Source organism: Oncorhynchus nerka, linkage group LG9a (assembly GCF_034236695.1).
Source record: "Oncorhynchus nerka isolate Pitt River linkage group LG9a, Oner_Uvic_2.0, whole genome shotgun sequence".
NCBI lineage: Eukaryota > Metazoa > Chordata > Actinopteri > Salmoniformes > Salmonidae > Oncorhynchus > Oncorhynchus nerka.
Window position 1 is genome coordinate 35,950,958 of NC_088404.1, and position 18,928 is coordinate 35,969,885.

Consider the following 18,928-nt stretch of genomic DNA (forward strand, 5'->3'; position numbering starts at 1 on the left):
GAGATTTGATTTAAGTTTAGAACTGATTAAAGTCTCCGGCCACTAGGAGCGCCGCCTCTGGGTGAATGGTTTGCTTATTTCCTTATACAGCTGACTGAGTGCGGTCTTATTGCCAGCATCTGTTTGTGGTGGTAAATAAACAACCACAAAGTATATCTGAGAACTCTCTAGGCAAGTAGTGTGGCCTGCAATTTATCACAATATACTCTACTTCAGGTGAGCGAAATCTAGAGACTTCGTGCACCAGCTGTTGTTTACAAATATGCACAGACCCCCCCATCTTACTGGAGTGTGCTGTTCTATCCTGCCGGTGTAGCGTATATCCCGCTAGCTGAATATCCATGTTGTCATTCAGCCACGATTCCGTGAAACATAGGATATTACAGTTTTTGATGTCCCTTTGGTAGGATATTCGGGATTGTACCTCGTCTAATTTATTGTCCAATGATTGCACGTTGGCAAGTAATATTGACGGTAGCGGCAGCTTTCCTACTCGCCTTCTGCGGGTCCGGACTAGGCATCCAGCTCTTCGTCCTCTACCTGCGTCGCTTCCTCTTGCGAATAACTGGGATGTCGGCACTGCCGGGTGTTTGGAGATTATCCTGTGAGTCCTGCTTGTTGTTGAAAAAATCTTAATCTAATCCGAGGTGAGTGATCGCTGTCCTGATATCCAGATGCTCTTTTCTGGCATAAAATATGGTTGCAGAAATATTATGTACAAAATCATTTACAAATAAGGGCCTCCCCGGGTGGCGCAGGTTGGATGGCGCGGTGTTAAGAAGCAGTGCGGCTTGGTTGGGTTGTGTATCGGAGGACGCATGACTTTCAACCTTTGTCTCTCCCTAGCCCATACGGGAGTTGTAGCGATGAGACAAGATAGAAGCTACTAAAAACAATTGGATACCACGAAATTGGGGAGAAAAATGGCCATTTTTTAATAAAAAAAATCAATAAATAAAAAACATTTAATTTTTTTTTTTTTTTACAAATATCGCGAAAAATCCCCACATAATATCACAATTGGTTGGGCGCCCGTAAAACTGCTGCCATTCCTTCCGGCACAATTTTATATCAACATCTGTGGATCTTTTGGTCAGCGCATGTAGGAGTACACGTCCTGGTAATCCGTCTGGCCCTGCGACCTGTTTAAAGGTCTTACTCACATCGGCTACGGAGAGCGTGATCACACAGTCGTCTGGAACAGCTGATGCTTTCATACACGTTTCAGTGTTACTTGCCTGAAAGAAAATTATGTTTATATGTCGAAAAGTGGCTATTTTTCTCGAAAGTACATAATCTCACGATTCCAAAGCTATACGATATTACAGATAGCACGTTATCTCACATCTCTGAAAAGATTTTTACAGCTAACTTTACATGCTGATATTGTCAGTGGTATTATTTTGTGTAGCTTCTTTTGCTTGCTAGCTTGCCTGCCAGCGCATAGAGAGCATTGCATTGTGGATTTTGTAGTCGACTTGAGCTGCAACAGATTTCCACAAAGATTTTCAATGTCGCTACTGTACTGTCTGGCTTATGCCGGATTAAGTGATATGACATGCTATTCTATAAAATCATTTCTCCGTAATTAATATTACCTGAGAGTCGGGCACCACAAAATAATATTTATAGAGCTGTTATCTTCCGAATAAACTCTTAAAGACCTAGTAATATTTTACATCAATAGCAGTCAATATTAATCTTCATCTTAATTCAGTCTAATCTGAAAGTTGTAAATTCTTAGTTATCTGCACGAACCCTGGCTAACACGTTGAATCAGCAGTACAAAATTGGGTTCAATTATTTATTTACTAAATACCTAACTAATCACACAGAATTACACAATTAAATCATAACTTGATTACAAATTACGTCATAAAGGAAAACGTCCCTAGCGGGCGGAACAGATATGAACGCTTGTTACACAAAAGAAAAGGGGCTGGGTTTTGGTGAAAGAGCAGGAAGACTGAGGAACAAAGGGCGAAGCTGTGCTATCGTAAATACAGTATCTTATGCATTCTAAATTACCGCCCATTTGGAAAAGGGAAATGCAATAAATATTTACACTGAGCTGCGCTTCGGTAGGTTGGTGGTAGATGAATATGTTGTAGTAACGTTGTTGTGTGGTAGACTGGATACTCTGTCTGTTCCTTCCTAACCCTCGTTTGCAGCTGCTGTTGCTAACTCAACGGCTAGGAGGTATCACTTCTGTAGTGAATAAGAGTTCAACGTTCATACCATTCGCAACCTAAGCTCACGCTGATGTTGGCTTAGTTCTGTAGTTATTATCTGAACCATTCTGACATCGGACCGTCGTCCTCACGTCCTCGGAACAGGAGGTTATATTGTCGTCAAGGCTTTATATAGGAAGGGGAAGGAGGGCGTGTTTGAAAAGTTGTATAGCCCATGTCCCTTCACAGGGGCGGGCCACTGATTGAGCATAGCCCTAATTTATGAAACCCCAAATATCACATTTTCGAAGCTAAAATGACATTTCATCCCATCACGAATAATTTCATATTCAAACATTTAAATTGAACAACAATTCCATGTGAATCTGATAACTCTGATGTGTAGACTTTCCACTGTAGAGGTTGTACTGTAGAGAATGTCTCAGATGACAACCGATCTGACATCATATTCATCAATTGGTCGGATTACCAGAATATACACTGCTCAAAAAAATAAAGGGAACACTAAAATAACACATCCTAGATCTGAATGAATGAAATATTCTTATTAAATACTTATTTCTTTACATAGTTGAATGTGCTGACAACAAAATCACACTAATTATCTCAATGGAAATCAAATGTATCAACCCATGGAGGTCTTGATTTGGAGTCACACTCAAAATTAAAGTGGAAAACCACACTACAGGCTGATCCAACTTTGATGTAATATCCTTAAAACCAGTGAAAATGAGATTCAGTAGTGTGTGTGGCCTCCACGTGCCTGTATGACCTCCCTACAACGCCTGGGCATGCTCCTGATGAGGTGGTGGATGGTCTCCTGAGGGATCTCCTCCCAGACCTGGACTAAAGCATCCGCCAACTCCTGGACAGTCTGTGGTGCAACTGATGAGGTGGATGGAGCGAGACATGATGTCCCAGATGTGCTCAATTGGATTCAGGTCTGGGGAACGGGCAGGCCAGTCCATAGCATCAATGCCTTCCTCTTGCAGGAACTGCTGACACACTCCAGCCACATGAGGGTCTAGCATTGTCTTGCATTAGGAGGAACCCAGGAGGAACCCAGGGCCAACCGCACCAGCATATGGTCTCACAAGGGGTCTGAGGATCTCATCTCAGTACCTAATGGCAGTCAGGCTACCTCTGGCGAGCACGTGGTGGGCTGTGCGGCCCCCCCAAAGAAATGCCACCCCACACCATGACTGACCCACCGCCAAACCGGTCATGCTGGAGGATGTTGCAGGCAGCAGAACGTTATCCACGGCGTCTCCAGACTGTCACGTCTGTCACATGTGCTCAGTGTGAACCTGCTTTCATCTGTGAAGAGCACAGGGCGTCAGTGGCCAATTTGCCAATCTTGGTGTTCTCTGGCAAATGCCAAACATCCTGCACGGTGTTGGGCTGTAAGCACAACCCCCATCTGTGGATGTCAGGCCCTCATACCACCCTCATGGAGTGTGTTTCTGACTGTTTGAGCAGACACATGCACATTTGTGGCCTGCTGGAGGTCATTTTGCAGGGCTCTGGAAGTGCTCCTCCTGCTCCTCCTTGCACAAAGGCGGAGGTAGCAGTCCTTCTGCTGTGTTGTTTTCCTCCTACGGCCTCCTCCACGTCTCCTGATGTACTGGCCTGTCTCCTGGTAGCGCCTCCTCTATGCTCTGGACACTACGCTGACAGACACCGCAAACCTTCTTGCCACAGCTCGCATTGATGTGCCATCCTGGATGAGCTGCACTACCCGAGCCACTTGTGTGGGTTGTAGACTCCGTCTCATGCTACCACTAGAGTGAAAGCACCGCCAGCATTCAAAAGTGACCAAAACATCAGCCAGGAAACATAGGAACTGAGAAGTGGTTTGTGGTCACCACCTGCAGAACAACTCCTTTATTGGGGGTGTCTTGCTAATTGCCTATAATTTCCACCTGCTGTCTATTCCATTTGCACAACAGCATGTGCAATTTATTGTCAATCAGTGTTGCTTCCTAAGTGGACAGTTTGATTTCACAGTTGTGTGATTGACTTGGAGTTACATTGTGTTGTTTAAGTGTTCCCTTCATTTTTCTGAGCAGTGTAGTTAATTTCCCCCCACCTTCTGATGTTCCCAGAATCTCTATGTTAACCAAGGGTTTTGCAAATGTAACATCAGTAGGGTAGAGAGAGGAAAAAAGAGGTAAAGAGGTATTTATGACTGTCATAAACCTACCCCCAGGCCAACATCATGACACTACCAACCTTATTATAGTGCCAAAATTAAACATTTGTTCACAAAAAATATTGTTCTCGCATATTAGTGTTATTTAACACTGTAAATTAAAGGAATGAGATGTTTGGTGTGGAGTTTCTTTAATATTGTTGTATTATTGATATTGTATTGTTGATATGTTATGGTAGATTAGTGTGTTATGTACTGTTTTATTTTATGTATCTGCGTAATTGTGATTGGACCCCAGGAAGAGTAGCTGCTGCCTTGGCATAAAATACAAAAGAAAAATTGGACCAGAGCTAGCTAGAAGTCGGTAGCCAGCAGAGATCTATGCACAATATACTGACTAAAGTAGGTAGCTTTCCAGATAAGGATTTTCTGGATTAGATCGTCTGCTAAATTACTAAAATGTAAGAATTTTGTGGACATTGGAGCTACAAGTTTTCCTTGTAAAAAGTTAGCTATAATGACTTCACTTTTCTTTGCAGGACATTTTGTTTCAAAAAGAAGTCCACATCGGGTATCACCAAGGTGGAAGTTCACACTAAGGTAAACAGCTCAAATGGTTTAACAAACAGGAGTGTCAATGTTCCTCATGATAATGCAGTAATTAAACCTCCTTTGACGTTTTCAACCAAGCCCGAAAGACCTCTCGCCAAAATCAACTTCTCCTCAGTCAATCCCAAAAGCAAGTATGAAGCCATCAGTCCTGTATTAACCCCCTTTTCGGGAAGGAAACCCATCCCAGCTGTGTCTGCTGCAAAGATCTCCCCTGCTTTGACCAAATCTGATAGCTTGATCACAGGTAGCAATGGCAGCAAACCCACAGGACTTGATAGCTCTTTTGGTATTCCCCTGGACGGATGGGATGATTTTGATGACTTTGAAACCCCTGTCAAGGGCAAAAGTACTCTACCAAGCCCAGGGATCTCAGGTAGGTGTGCCAAGGTGACACCTGTTTCCAGTGTTGAACAATTGGATACTAACCCACACAGATCAGACAAATATGTCCCTCTACGAGCGCTGAATACAAAGACCAACAGCCGTCATAGAAATAAGTGTAGTCTTGATGGGACAGAACAATGTACTCTCACAATGGAGGACTCACAAGATGCTTCGGAGTCTGCCAGTACTGCTCCAAGAGACAATCCCATCCAGGATCCAGCAGAATGGGACCACTGGGAGGTGGAGGATTCTCCCATTAAAATGGTTAGAAGACGACCTTCTGCTTATCAAGCCAAGTCTGTGCTGAGTGACAGTGAAGATGAGAACATCACTGCACCCGGTCCAGTTGAAAAGATAGGTGAGTAGTACTCTTAAAATATAGCCTTGCTCAGGTCCAATTATCAGTGTCTCAGGTCCAAGTATTTTCCCTTTACACATTTATTGTAAGCTGGAGGTCACCTACTTAAAGGAAAACTACATCCCAAAACTGTTTCATGAGTGTATTGTTGATTTAGTCCCACAATGTTTTGCATATCAGCAATCACTTTTTCAAGATGTATATCTTTCAACATACAGAAATTAGAGGTCGACCGATTAATCGGATTGGCCGAATAATTAAGGCCAATTTCAAGTTTTCATATAATTCGGAAATTGGTATTTTTGGACGCCGATTTTAAATTATTATTATTTTTATTTTTTTACACCTTTATTTAATCTTTATTTAACTAGGCAAGTCAGTTAAGAACCCATTCTTATTTTCAATGACTGCCTAGGAACGGTGGGTTAACTGCCTTGTTCAGGGGCAGAACGACAGATTTTCACCTTGTCAGCTCGGGGGATTCAATCTTACAGTCAACTAGCCCAACGCAATAACGACCTGCCTCTCATTGCACTCCACAAGGAGACTGCCTGTTACGCAAATGCAGTAAGCCAAGGTAAGTTCCTAGCTAGCATTAAACTTATGAAAAACAATCAATCATAATCACTAGTTAACTACACATGGTTCATGATATTACTAGATATTATCTAGCGTGTCCTGCGTTGCATATAATCTGACTGAGTATACAAGTATCTAAGTATCTGACTGGGCGGTGGTAGGCAGAAGCAGGCGCGTAAACATATATTCAAACAGCACTTTCGGGTGTTTTGCCATCAGCTCTTCCTTGTGCATCAAGCATTGCGCTGTTTATGATTTCAAGCCTATCAACTCCCGAGATAAGGCTGGTGTAACCGAAGTGAAATGGCTAGCTAGTTAGTGCGCGCTAATAGCATTTCAAACGTCACTCACTCACTTGCTCTGCATGGGTAACGCTGCTTCGAGGGTTGCTGTTGTCGTTGTGTTCCTGGTTCGAGCCCAGGGAGGAGTGAGGAGAGGGACGGAAGCTATACTGTTACACTGGCAATACTAAAGTGCCTATAAGAAATCCAATAGTCAAAGGTTAATGAAATACAAATGGTATAGAGGGAAATAGTCCTATAATTCCAATAATAACTACAACCTGAAACTTCTTACCTGGGAATATTGAAGACTCATGTTAAAAGGAACCACCAGCTTTCATATGTTTTCATGTTCTGAGCAAGTAACTTAAATGTTAGCTTTCTTACAAATCATGCACTTTTACTTTCTTCTCCAACACTTTGTTTTTGCATTATTTAAACCAAATTGAACATATTTCATTATTTATTTGAGGCTAAATTCAATTTGATGTATTATATTAAGTTAAAATAAGTGTTCATTTAGTATTGTTGTAATTGTCATTATTACAAATAAAAATACATTTTAATCAGTATCTGTATCGGCGTTGAAAAAAATCATAATCGGTCGACCTCTAAAAGAAATACAGCTGGTATGGTGCATTTAGCATCATATGGTTCTGCATTTTGCGTCATATCAGCTGTATCTTGAAAACATGCAAAACATTTTGGGACTATATTAACAATGGTCGAATAAAACATATACCAAAAGATAGTTTTGGGGTGGAGTTTTATTTTCAGGATGAACATCTTGGCAGGGTGTTGATAAATAATTATGTCCGCATTGAAACGACATCAACTCATCTCCCAAAATGTTTCCGCAGATCATCAAAGTAAATGGAATGAGACAGATGTCATAGACATTGATGACAAGTCCGAGCTAGATGGAGACCTAGATTTCATTCCCCCTTCCCCAAGTCCAGAGGATTTCAGTCATTCTACTTCTACAAAGGAAACAAGGTAATTTTCTGCTGTTCATGTGTACATTCATCTGTTGCATTTTAGTCTGATTATGTTTTACATTTCTTTCTAATGGATGTATGACTTGAGAACTGATGGTGTGAATGTAATTGTCTTTATATGTTGTACAGCAAGCTATATAGTGCCTTCAGAAAGTATTCATACCCCTTGACTTATTCCACATTTTATTGTTACAGCCTGAATTCAAAATGGATGAAATTGATTTTTCTTCTCATCGATCTACACACAATTCCCCATAATGGTAATCAGGGAGGCAAACTAGTCACCTTTCAGGGGAAATTCGCAGTTTTGAATCCAAAATAGGTGACCTACGTGATTTGTGTAGATCGGATTAGAAAAGTTTTCGGGGGGGGCTTTGAATGACTACTGGTTGCATGCAAATGAGTGATGCGCATTTGGCGCAATACTGGCTGTGTCCAAGGCTCTGCCAATCGTTCACATAACAACAGAATGCAGCACGTGGCTGAAAGAGAGAAGAGACATCTGATGTGCTACTTACAGCATCAGCGCCCGTGTGTACTGGAAAGACAGCGGAAGAGTGGAAAGGCAGTTTGTATCCATAGGTTTGCCAGTGAACTTACAGCAGCGCGTCCCCTAAACGATAGTGAAGAGGTAGATGAGAAGCCTGACCATGGAGACGGGGGTGAGAAGGTGATGAAGCGTACTTCATAAAAACAACTGGCATTTGGAAAGTTTGAGGTGAGGGAGGAAGTGTGGTTGAACAAGTACTGTTAGCATTGTTAATTTGATCCAGCTAGCAAGATACTTATTTGTTAGCTAGCTAGAGAAATGTTGACCAACATTAGCCAACTTATCTGAACAAATAATTGAGGCTATGGTGTGAAAATTAGCTGGCTAATAAAGTCAGACAGCTAACGTTAGCAAGCTAACGTTACAACATCAGATGAGATAACGTTAGTAACCTAACCAATTTGCTATAGTATTAACTGGTAACGTTATACAACTCCTTGCCGTTCCTCAAGATATATTATGTGTTAGTTGCTTACTGGACCCTGGCGATCTGTGAAATGTTAACTAGCTAACAAACTAACTGCTATCTGTGAACTCGTGTTTTCCCTCTACAGTATGTGATTAATCAGAATGAGAGAATTAGGTGAAAATGAGTCGCTGCTTGTTAAACAAGTGTACAGTTGTGGCCAAAAGTTTTGAGAATGACACATTAATTTCCACAACGTTTGCTGCTTCAGTGTCTTTAGATATTTTTGTCAGATGTTACTATGGAATACTGAAGTATAATTACAAGCATTTCATAAGTGTCAAAGGCTTTTATTGACAATTACATGAAGTTGATGCAAAGAGTCAATATTTGCAGTGTTGACCCTTCTTTTTCAAGACCTCTGAAATCCGCCCTGGCATGCTGTCAATTAACTTCTGGGCCACATCCTGACTGATGGCAGCCCATTCTTGTTTGTTTGTCTACCTGCCTCTTGAGGATTGACCACAAGTTCCCAATGGGATTAAGGTCTGGGGAGTTTCCTGGCCATGTCCTGGCCATGTTCCCCGAGCCAATTAGTTATCACTATTGCCTTACCAAACTATTCCTGAATGGTTGGGAGAAGTTGCTCTCGGAGGATGTGTTGGTACCATTCTTTATTCATGGCTGTGTTCTTAGGTAAAATTGTGAGTGAGCCCACTCCCTTGGCTGAGAAGCAACCCCACACATAAATGGTCTCTGGATGCTTTACTGTTGGCATGACACAGGACTGATGGTAGCACTCACCTTGTCTTCTCCGGACAAGCTTTTTCCGGATGCCCCAAACAATCAGAAAGGGGATTCATCAGAGAAAATGACTTTACCCCAGTCCTCAGCAGTCCAATCCCTGTAACTTTTGCAGAATATCAGTCTGTCCCTGATGTTTTTCCCAGAGAGAAGTGGCTTCTTTGCTGCCCTTCTTGACACCAGGCCATCCTCCAAAAGTCTTCGCCCCGCTGTGCATGCAGATGAACTTACACCTGCCTGCTGCCATTCCTGAGCAAGCTCTGTACTGGTGGTGCCACGATCCCGCAGTTCAATCAACTTTACAAGACGGTCCTGGTGCTTACTGGACTTTCTTGGTCGCCCTGAAGCCGCCTTCACAACAATTGAACCACTCTCCTTGAAGTTATGATCCGATAAATGGTTGATTTAGGTGCAATCTTACTGGCAGCAATATCCTTGCCTGTGAAGCCCTTTTTGTGCAAAGCAATGATGGCTGCACGTCTTTCCTTGCAGGAAACTATGGTTGACAGGGGAAGAACAATTATTCCAAAAGCACCACCCTCCTTTTGAAGCTTCCAGTCTGTTATTCGAACTCAATCAGCATGACAGAGATCTCCAGCCATGTCCTCGTCAACACTCACCTGTGTTAAAGAGAGAATCACTGACATGTCAGCTGGTCCTTTTGTGGCAGGGCTGAAATACAGTGGACATGTTTTTTGTGATTCAGTTCATTTGCATGGCAAAGAGGGACTTTGCAATTCATCTGATCACTTCATAACATTCTGGAGTATATGCAAATTGCCATCATACAAACTGAGGCAGCAGACTTTGGGGGTCACAAGCATTCTATTATAAAGGCTGTCATGGCTAACTGCAATATTCAGGTATTGTTTTTTTCTCAAGACTTGTGTGTCATTTGCAGTAAAGTCTATGCAACAAATAACATTGGCTTGCTTTCTTTACATTTTTTAGCTGTGAGTTAGGTTCACATTAGACACTTTTTTTTTTTACACAGACTGATCATATTCTTTGTTGTTTAAATAGTTTTAACATTCTGTATACTCCCTTTGTCCTAAGGGTCAAAAATGACCCACCTTCTCTAAACCCCTAAAATAAAGCAGCTTAATTTAATTTTAAACCCCAAATCTATTTTGCATGAAGAAGCAACCTATCATTCATCACAAACTTTGTGAATATCAGGGTTTTCCCTCTTCACAATGCAGAAAGACTACATTTAATCAGTGGACACCACTCATTTCTATTACAACACACCTGTCATAATTGTTTTCTTTACTAAAGTAGAGGATTATTATTGTTTGAGGTTCTGCATAGGTCTAAACATACATCTTTTAGAAAGAGATAGCACTTGTGTAGCAGAAATGTGCAGAAATAAGTTTTGAATGCATTTTATTGATGGGAAACAATAACTCTTGAACGTTTTTGACAACATAGTGATATTTTCTTATACAGTACAATGAGGAATTCAACTACAAAATACTAGTCTTCTCCCATTTTTTAAAACCATTGCCCCCACCCACAAGGTGTATAAACAACAACAATAAAATAAGATAATAGATACAAAACAAAAACATGAAGAACATAAATAAAATCAATCAACTCTAATTAGCACATGTAGGAGAGTATGCAAGTGTGTGTGCATGGACTTTACATATGTATTTCTCACGTGCAGGAAATAGTATTTATTTTACAGTCCTTCTTTGGGGGGCAGAATTTGGCTGCAGCCTGGATCAGGACAGGATTCAGCCCCATGAACATCTTTCACAAGCACTGCAGAGGCTGCTGTGCGGGGGAGGTGCTCCCTTCTTTGAATGTGTGGGGTTACAAGTGCCTTTCCCAGCTGCTCCAGGAACACCCTCTTGTTTCGCTTATCAGACATCCAGGTAAGGTTGAACTTGTTCCATATCACGAAGGCATTGTATGAGGACACATCAATGGTGTTATGGAAGATGACCAGGGGCCAGCGGTCAGTCATCCTCCTGCAGCTGTCAATTCCAATCATCTTGTCCAGGTTGTCCACGCCTCCTTTGTTGTGGTTGTAGTCCAGGATGATGGCTGGCTTCCTGTCCTCACGATCACTGATCTAAGCTGTTTGTGCAGTGTACTCAGGAGAACCACATACTTGTTCCTCTTTGGGAGGTAAGAAACTGCAGTGGTGGTGAAGGCAAACTTTGGTGAGAAGCCCTCTTTCCTCCTTGTTGCGAGGCGTGCAGGGGTAGCTCAGGTTTGTTCTTTCTAACTGCCAACCATGGGGATCTTCTTCTTCATTACCTGCTGGCTGAGTTAAATCAGTAGCATAATCTCAATTTCTTATCATGTGTGTTTTTATGGTGAGTAAATTATTTTAGAACTACCGGGTCAAAAATGACCCTAAGACAATCTTTGTACCCTGGTGGTGTACAGCTTTCATGGAAATATGAACAAAGACGATGTTTTACTTTTTCTAATGTTGGGGTCACTCTAAGAAACGTCATCTCATTTCAAGTTGGAAAAAAAGATCACTTGGGGGTTTTCTCTGCTGTTAAACATAGTGGCGGGTCATTTTTGACACTTAAAACAACACCAGGGTTAACCTGCATTTCCCCCTAGCAGGGATTTTTTTGCATGTTTTAGTGCTCAAGAAAAGTGTCACCTTTTTGGGCCCCTCACCAATTTGCATCCCTGGGCAATGTGAAAAAATGTTTTATACATTTTTGTAAATGTATTGAACATGAAATACAGTTCTCATTTACATAAGTATTCACACCCCTGAGTCAATACTTTGTAGAAGCACCTTTGGTGGCGATTTAAGCTTTGAGTCGTCTTGGAAATGTCTATCAGCTTTGCACATCTGGATTTGGAGATCTTCTCCCATTCTTCCTTGCATATTTTCTTAAGCGCTGTTAAGTTTGATGGGGAGTGGCGGTGAACAGCAATCTTCAAATCTTTCCACAGATGTTCAGTGTGATTCAAGTCTTGTCTTTGGCTGTCCCAGCTCTTGGCAGAGTCTGGGTACTTCCATATTTAATTTCCCAGTGATGGAGACCACTGTCTTCTTGGAAACTTTCACCACTTTAAAAATAGTTTTATACCCTTCCTCAGATATATGCCTCATCACAATTCTGTCTTGGAGATCTACGGACAGTTCTTTGGACTTCATGGTATAGTTTCTGCTCTGTGATACTGTGGGACATATAGACAGGTGTTTCTTTCTAAATAATGTCCAAACAATTGAATTAGCCACAGGTGTCACTACAACTTGATTGGAGTCCAAGGATGGTCAATGGTAATTGGATGCAACTGAGCTCAATTTGGAGTCATAGTAAAGGGGTGTGAATACTTATGTAAATAGATTTCTGTATTTAATTATATAAATTAGCAAACATTTCTGAAAATATGTTTTCACTTTGTCATAGGGTATTGTGTGTAGATGATGGGTGAGAAAATAAAATCCATGTTGAATTCAGGCTGTAACACAGCAAAATGTGGAATAAGTCAAGGGGTATGAATACTTTCTGAAGGCACTGTATCTACTTGGTAAGCGTTGTTTATGATCACAACAGATTGAAGTCAGCTGGCTCTGCAGTCCGTAAAGACATCAGTCCTGAATCAACAAGAGGGTCAGTGTCGAGCCTGCAAAGAGTGTCTGATGGTCCTCTGAAAGAAAGAAAAGGTGAATAACATGGCTTATGTTTAAGCCAGATGTTTTGGTATGTTTTTATAATTCCAGTGAACATTGCATATAATTCTCTTGTATTGAGTCCTCGTTTTATATGTCCCTTTAGTCACCAATCCAAAGTCTGAAGATCAGCTCTTGAGTATCATGGAGTCCATCTGTGCTCTGGTGGATTCCATCCCTGATCATGAACTATTAGGCCTGTCCTGTGGGACAGAGCTCTTACTGCAGCGCGCTCATAGGTAATTAATTTAATCTGAGCTATTTTATATGGGACAACTACTGTAGATTAATTTTCAGCTGTAGTTCTACTGTGACATCTATTAATCTGTTAGTCATATCAACCTTTTTACCATCAGGAAAAGGATAATTGCTACTGGCAGCAGTGACACATCTTCAAGGACACAACAGCCAGACAGCAATGTCTTGGAATCCAGATTCAGTGAAAAGACTACTTTTTCCTTTGCAACTCCAAGTGTCATGTCTTCCACCACTTGCCTGCCCAAGGGTAAAGGAGATTCTTCCATGAAAGCCCTTCCCTTCAGGAGGTCCTCAGTCATATCTGTGGACTACGACAGTAGTGTTTTTGAGGACTCTGACTGTATGATCAATGTTCAGACTCCAGGCATCTCTTGGAGACCCAGCACTCAGGAAAATCCTATTTTCACTAGAGACAAGAAGAAAGCATCCACAACAGGCCAAAGTAATTGTGACTCTCCATCGAATTGCGGTATCTTCAAAAAACAAATTGGTGATGTGGCTCAGTCAAATTTCTTCTCACCGAAGAGCCCGGCAGCTGCTGTACAAATGACTGGGGAGAGCGGTACCCAAGCCTCTGTGGCACAAGCCCCAGCAGTTACGGAGCCAGACGATTTCTTCATTGATGACTTTGACATAGATGACTTCAATGATTCAGATATCCCTGATTACTTTGAACCCCCAAGCTCCTCAGCGTCAAGGCAGGACTCCAGTTCTATCTCTAAAGCGGTGCGTGAGGGAGGACCAAGTACATCAACATGGCAGAAGAAACCAGCTACACCAGCTCCTGTGGCCAAGCCTCCTAAAATCACCTCTCCTGGCAAGTACACTCATTATAGGGCAGCCTTGAGATTGGATTATTCCTTCTACTAAACAAATGTTTTTTAGTTTTTCTTACATGGATTACTTTGTCTGTAGCTCAGACAGACTCATGTTTATCTAATAATTTGCAGAGCCCACATACAGAAACCCTGCTCACGATCGCTTCAGAGGCTTCAACTTCCCCCACTGTCCAGAGATGATGAAGATTTTCCACAAGCGCTTTGGTCTCCATCAGTTCCGATTCAATCAGTTGGAAGCCATTAATGCTACGTTGTTAGGTCAAGACACATTTGTCCTGATGCCAACAGGTGAGTGGGGAATCAATGCCAATTGTAATATTGTAGTATATAACAAGTGCCTTTTAATGGATTGATTCAAATAACTCAAACTGACTTTGCAGATATGTAATATTTAGTAGGTATGAACAGAAAATGTTGATTAGATAATGTGCTGGATGTGTTTTGTTATTTCCTGTTTTTCAGGGGGGGGTAAAAGTCTTTGCTACCAGCTGCCGGCCTGTGTGTGTGCAGGAGTCACTGTGGTCATCTCACCACTGAAATCACTCATTGTAGACCAGGTCCAGAAACTCACTACACTGGATGTAAGTTTTCTACATACTGCTCACAGTGTGAAGTATGAAATGTACACATTCTTGCCACCCTATGCTTGGAATGTGTTTTAAATATCCTTGCATGTTTTTAGATTCCCGCCACAAGTTTGTCTGGTGAGAAGACTGACAGTGAAGCAGCCAGGATCTACTTGCAGCTGTCCAAGAAGGACCCCATAATTAAATTGCTCTATGCAACTCCTGAAAAGGTGAGAACTAAATCATTTAACCAGTAATGCTGTTATCAACCTCTTCTAATGGGAAATGCTATATTCAGACCTGTTTTTAAATCTGTTTTCCTCCAGGTGTGTGCGAGTGGCAGGATGATCAGTGCCCTTCAGAACCTGTATGAGAGAGGTCTTCTAGCACGCTTTGTCATTGATGAGGCTCACTGTGTCAGTCAGGTAGGTTCCTATATGTGATGCCTTATCTGGTCTAATGTTAGGTGTTAGAGGGAGACGATGAACCTGATGCCCTGTTGTTTCTCTCAGTGGGGCCATGACTTCCGGCCAGACTATAAGCGGATGTACGAGCTGCGGCAGAAGTTCCCCAAAGTGCCGATCATGGCCCTGACCGCCACTGCCACCCCCCGCGTCCAGAAGGACATCCTCAATCAGTTGCAGATGACCCAGCCTCAGGTGTATGTGCTCTAAGATGTGCCTTACCTGGGAAAAAACACCAGTGCAGTTGTAGTATTGTCGTATGCAAACATACAGCAGCTGTTTGTATGAATGTTCCTCATGGTGTCATTTCTCTTTCAGGTTTACCATGAGCTTCAACAGAAACAACCTCAAATATGCTGTGTTACCCAAGAAACCCAAGAAGGTAGATGAGGACTGCATTGACTGGATCAAGAAGAATTATCCACGTTCGTGTTCTCCTTCACTTGGTCAGAGGTTTTTAATGCTAGTGGAATGAAGTGTTTTGAGGACTGGGATCATGACTGGTTTTTACTCCTTGTGTATAGGTGATTCTGGCATTGTGTACTGCCTGTCCCGTAATGACTGTGACAACATGGCTGACAGTCTTCAGAGAGCTGGTATACTAGCGCTAGCCTACCATGCAGGCATCAATGACAAAGACAGAGAATATGTGCAGACCAAATGGATCAATCAGGATGGCTGCCAGGTGAGGTGATTTTTAACAGATGTTTACACGTTAATGTCACTAACCACCTTCATACTACTTGAGCTATCATTAACCCAGAGTTAATGTTGTATCCCTGTCCTCCAGGTCATGTGTGCCACCATAGCCTTCGGCATGGGCATCGACAAGCCTGATGTGCGCTATGTGATCCACGCCAGTCTCCCCAAGTCAGTAGAGGGCTACTACCAGGAGTCAGGCAGAGCAGGCAGGGACGGAGAGATCTCTCACTGCATCCTCTTCTACTCCTACTCTGACGTCATCCGCATCAAGAGAATCCTCACCAGTACAGATCTGAATTTTGACTATATAGACTTACAAATAATAGTCTGCGATTTTGTATAGGTTATATATCACGTATTGGAACATTTCCATGGAGTTATGGAAAGCTCTATGGACGATGTCTAAAATCCTGTATGTCAAAGTGTGAAAGTGATATTGAGAAAATGTCCACTCTGTTTTGATCACAGTGGACAAAGATGGAAACCACCATACCAAAGCCACTCACTTGAACAATCTGCACAGTATGGTACATTTCTGTGAGAACGTGATGGACTGCCGAAGGATACAGTTGCTGGCTTACTTTGGAGAGCACAAGTTCAACCCAGGCTTCTGCAAGGAACACCCTGATGTCATCTGTGACAACTGTGCCAGACCCAATGTAAGAGTTAACCCTTGATAATAAACCCATTATTACTATTAACCTTTTCCTTGACTCAGCACTTGTTCTATTTCACTGCAGTATTTTTACAGCTATGTGGTTATAATGTTTCATGTTTGAATTTGAAATGTTTCTATTTAGTCAAACTGGTTGTTATTTTTCACTTTTAGCAATACAAAGCAAGAAACGTGACTGAAGATGTGAAGAAGATTGTGAGATTTGTCCAGGAGAATTGTGAAAAAGTTGGATCCAGATACAGCAAATCTGCGAACCAAAACCGACTGACTCTGAACATGTTGGTGGACATTTTCTTGGGTAACCAGTAAATTAGAGCACCACTTAATTGAATTAATTAAAAATTACTGTATGTTTAGTGTTTCTGAGATAAACTCAACAATGCTTTCTGACAGGTTCTAAAACCGCCCGTGTCCAGTCAGGGATGTTTGCGATGGGAAAGGCTTACTCCAAACACAACGCTGACCGGCTGTTCAAGAAGCTGGTTCTGGATCACCTTCTGGTGGAGGACCTGTACATCACAGCCAACAGCCAGGCAGTGGCCTACATCTCTGCTGGACCCAAAGCCATCAATGTCCTCGGGGGACACATGCAGGTGAGCTTATTATATTGGTCCATAAACTTAGTTCTCATTCGATACGTCAACAACTGTTGTGAACGTGTTCTGTCATTCGTTATTAGCTTCACATATTTAGTTATGTTTGTGAGATCCCTGCAGTAGAAATGGGGACAGTTATTTTTCCTTGTCCTAGGTGGAGTTCTATGAGACCGAGAGTGCCTCCAGCATCAGGAAGCACAAAACTGCTGTGGCCAAGGATGTCTCCAAGAGTGAGGAGATGGTTCAGAAGTGTCTGCAGGAGCTCACTGATCTGTGCAAGAGGTTGGGCAAAGTCTTTGGCATTCACTATTACAACATCTTCTCCACTGCCACCCTGAAGAAGATAGCCGGTGAGTGTTGAGAGCATACACCACTTTTTAGACTTGTTGTATTTCATTCATGTTCATATTCCTTTCTAGACCAAGCAAGTGTTTACCTAACATTATATTGGTAGACTTCCAATAACCAGTCGTTGTTGTAAAACTGTTTCCTTCTCCCAGAGACTCTGTCGGCCGACCCGGATGTGCTGCTGACGATTGATGGTGTGACGGAGGACAAACTGGAGAAGTATGGAGCAGATGTCATCGCGCTTCTGCAGAAATACTCTGAGTGGAAGCTACCTGGTGAGTGACCATACTGGGGAAAGCATGTCCTATACAACTCGATAATACTGGATTTCATATGTTCATGTTCCTACTAGTTGGTTTGTGTTAACATGTGTCTGTCTGACTGAACCCCTCTGCAGTTGAGGAGCAGCCTGACACCACTGAAGGAAGCTCCACTATGGCATGGATAGACACAAGCAGAGGCCGCGGAGACTACGAGGAGGACTGTTATGAGGACGACGCTGGATCTTCCAGTTATTTCAACAGTAACAACGGCAGAGGAGCGAAAAGGAAAAAGGCCCCCGCCTTCAAGAAATCCAAAAAGAGAAAAGGATATACAAACTCCAACTCTAAAGGGTTAGTGTTATGTGTCAAATGTCAAATCTTATATTCAGTCATATACAGTGACGAGTGAAAGTTTACACACCTGCTTATGAGTACAGTCTTCACATTTTGCTGCCTTAAAATTACATCTAAAAAGGATTACATTTTATATATACAGTACCAGTCAAAAGTTTGGACAACTACTCATTCAAGGCTTTTTCTTTATTTTACTATTTTATGTAGAATAATATAGATGACATAAACTTAAAATGACACAACTAGGTTCCAGTTAAACAACGTTTACTAAACCCTATTTCCACAATACATGGTTGCCATTGCACTCAGGTAATGGCAACCCCCGCGCTTAATAATAAGAGTGATGGCGTCGTGATAGGGATACTTAATGCATGTACTTAACAGTTGGAACCACTAATCTCACATTTGGACTCATCAGACCAAAGGACAGATTTCCACCGGTCTGATGTCCATTGCCCGCGTTTCTTGACCCAAGCAAGTATTTTATTTTATTGGTGCCCTTTTGTAGTGGTTACTTTGCAGCAAAGACCATGAAGGCCTGATTTCACGCAGTCTCCTCCGAACAGTTGATGTTGAGATGTGTCTTTTACTTGAACTCTGAAGCATTTATTTGGCCTGCAATTTCTGAGGCTGGTAACTCCAATGAACTTATCCTCTGCAGCAGAAGTAACTCTGGGTCTTCCTTTCCAGTGGCGGTCCCCATGTAAATGCCAAGAGTGTGCAAAGCTGTCATCAAGGCAAAGGGTGGCTACTAAAATGTGTAGATTTATTTTTATTTTTTTTACACTTTTTTTGGTTACTACATGATTCCATGTGTTATTTCAGTTTTAATGTCTTCACTATTCTACAATGTAGAAAATAGTTTTAAAAAATAAAGAAAACCCTTGAATG

The 18,928-nt window shown here is 41.9% G+C and overlaps 1 protein-coding gene across 3 annotated transcripts in view; it reads left to right on the plus strand.

Annotated features, from left to right (window-relative positions):
• blm (BLM RecQ like helicase) overlaps positions 1-18,928 on the plus strand; it is a 40,756-nt gene that overhangs the window by 18,041 nt on the left and 3,787 nt on the right. The window contains exons 2-21 of one of the 3 annotated variants that reach the window (XM_029667991.2): positions 4,884-4,944; positions 5,035-5,698; positions 7,419-7,554; positions 12,856-12,965; positions 13,078-13,210; positions 13,328-14,046; positions 14,180-14,356; positions 14,531-14,649; positions 14,751-14,864; positions 14,961-15,059; positions 15,147-15,295; positions 15,417-15,523; positions 15,623-15,783; positions 15,889-16,084; positions 16,269-16,459; positions 16,630-16,774; positions 16,870-17,069; positions 17,227-17,422; positions 17,573-17,695; positions 17,818-18,034. In XM_029667991.2, the coding sequence (XP_029523851.2) occupies positions 4,884-4,944; positions 5,035-5,698; positions 7,419-7,554; positions 12,856-12,965; positions 13,078-13,210; positions 13,328-14,046; positions 14,180-14,356; positions 14,531-14,649; positions 14,751-14,864; positions 14,961-15,059; positions 15,147-15,295; positions 15,417-15,523; positions 15,623-15,783; positions 15,889-16,084; positions 16,269-16,459; positions 16,630-16,774; positions 16,870-17,069; positions 17,227-17,422; positions 17,573-17,695; positions 17,818-18,034 (4,017 nt within the window). Of the gene's footprint in view, positions 1-4,883; positions 5,699-7,418; positions 7,555-10,002; positions 11,197-11,324; positions 11,453-12,855; positions 12,966-13,077; positions 13,211-13,327; positions 14,047-14,179; positions 14,357-14,530; positions 14,650-14,750; positions 14,865-14,960; positions 15,060-15,146; positions 15,296-15,416; positions 15,524-15,622; positions 15,784-15,888; positions 16,085-16,268; positions 16,460-16,629; positions 16,775-16,869; positions 17,070-17,226; positions 17,423-17,572; positions 17,696-17,817; positions 18,035-18,928 lie in introns of those variants that run through there. The other 2 variants (XM_029667990.2, XM_029667992.2) reach the window with 2 other exon arrangements.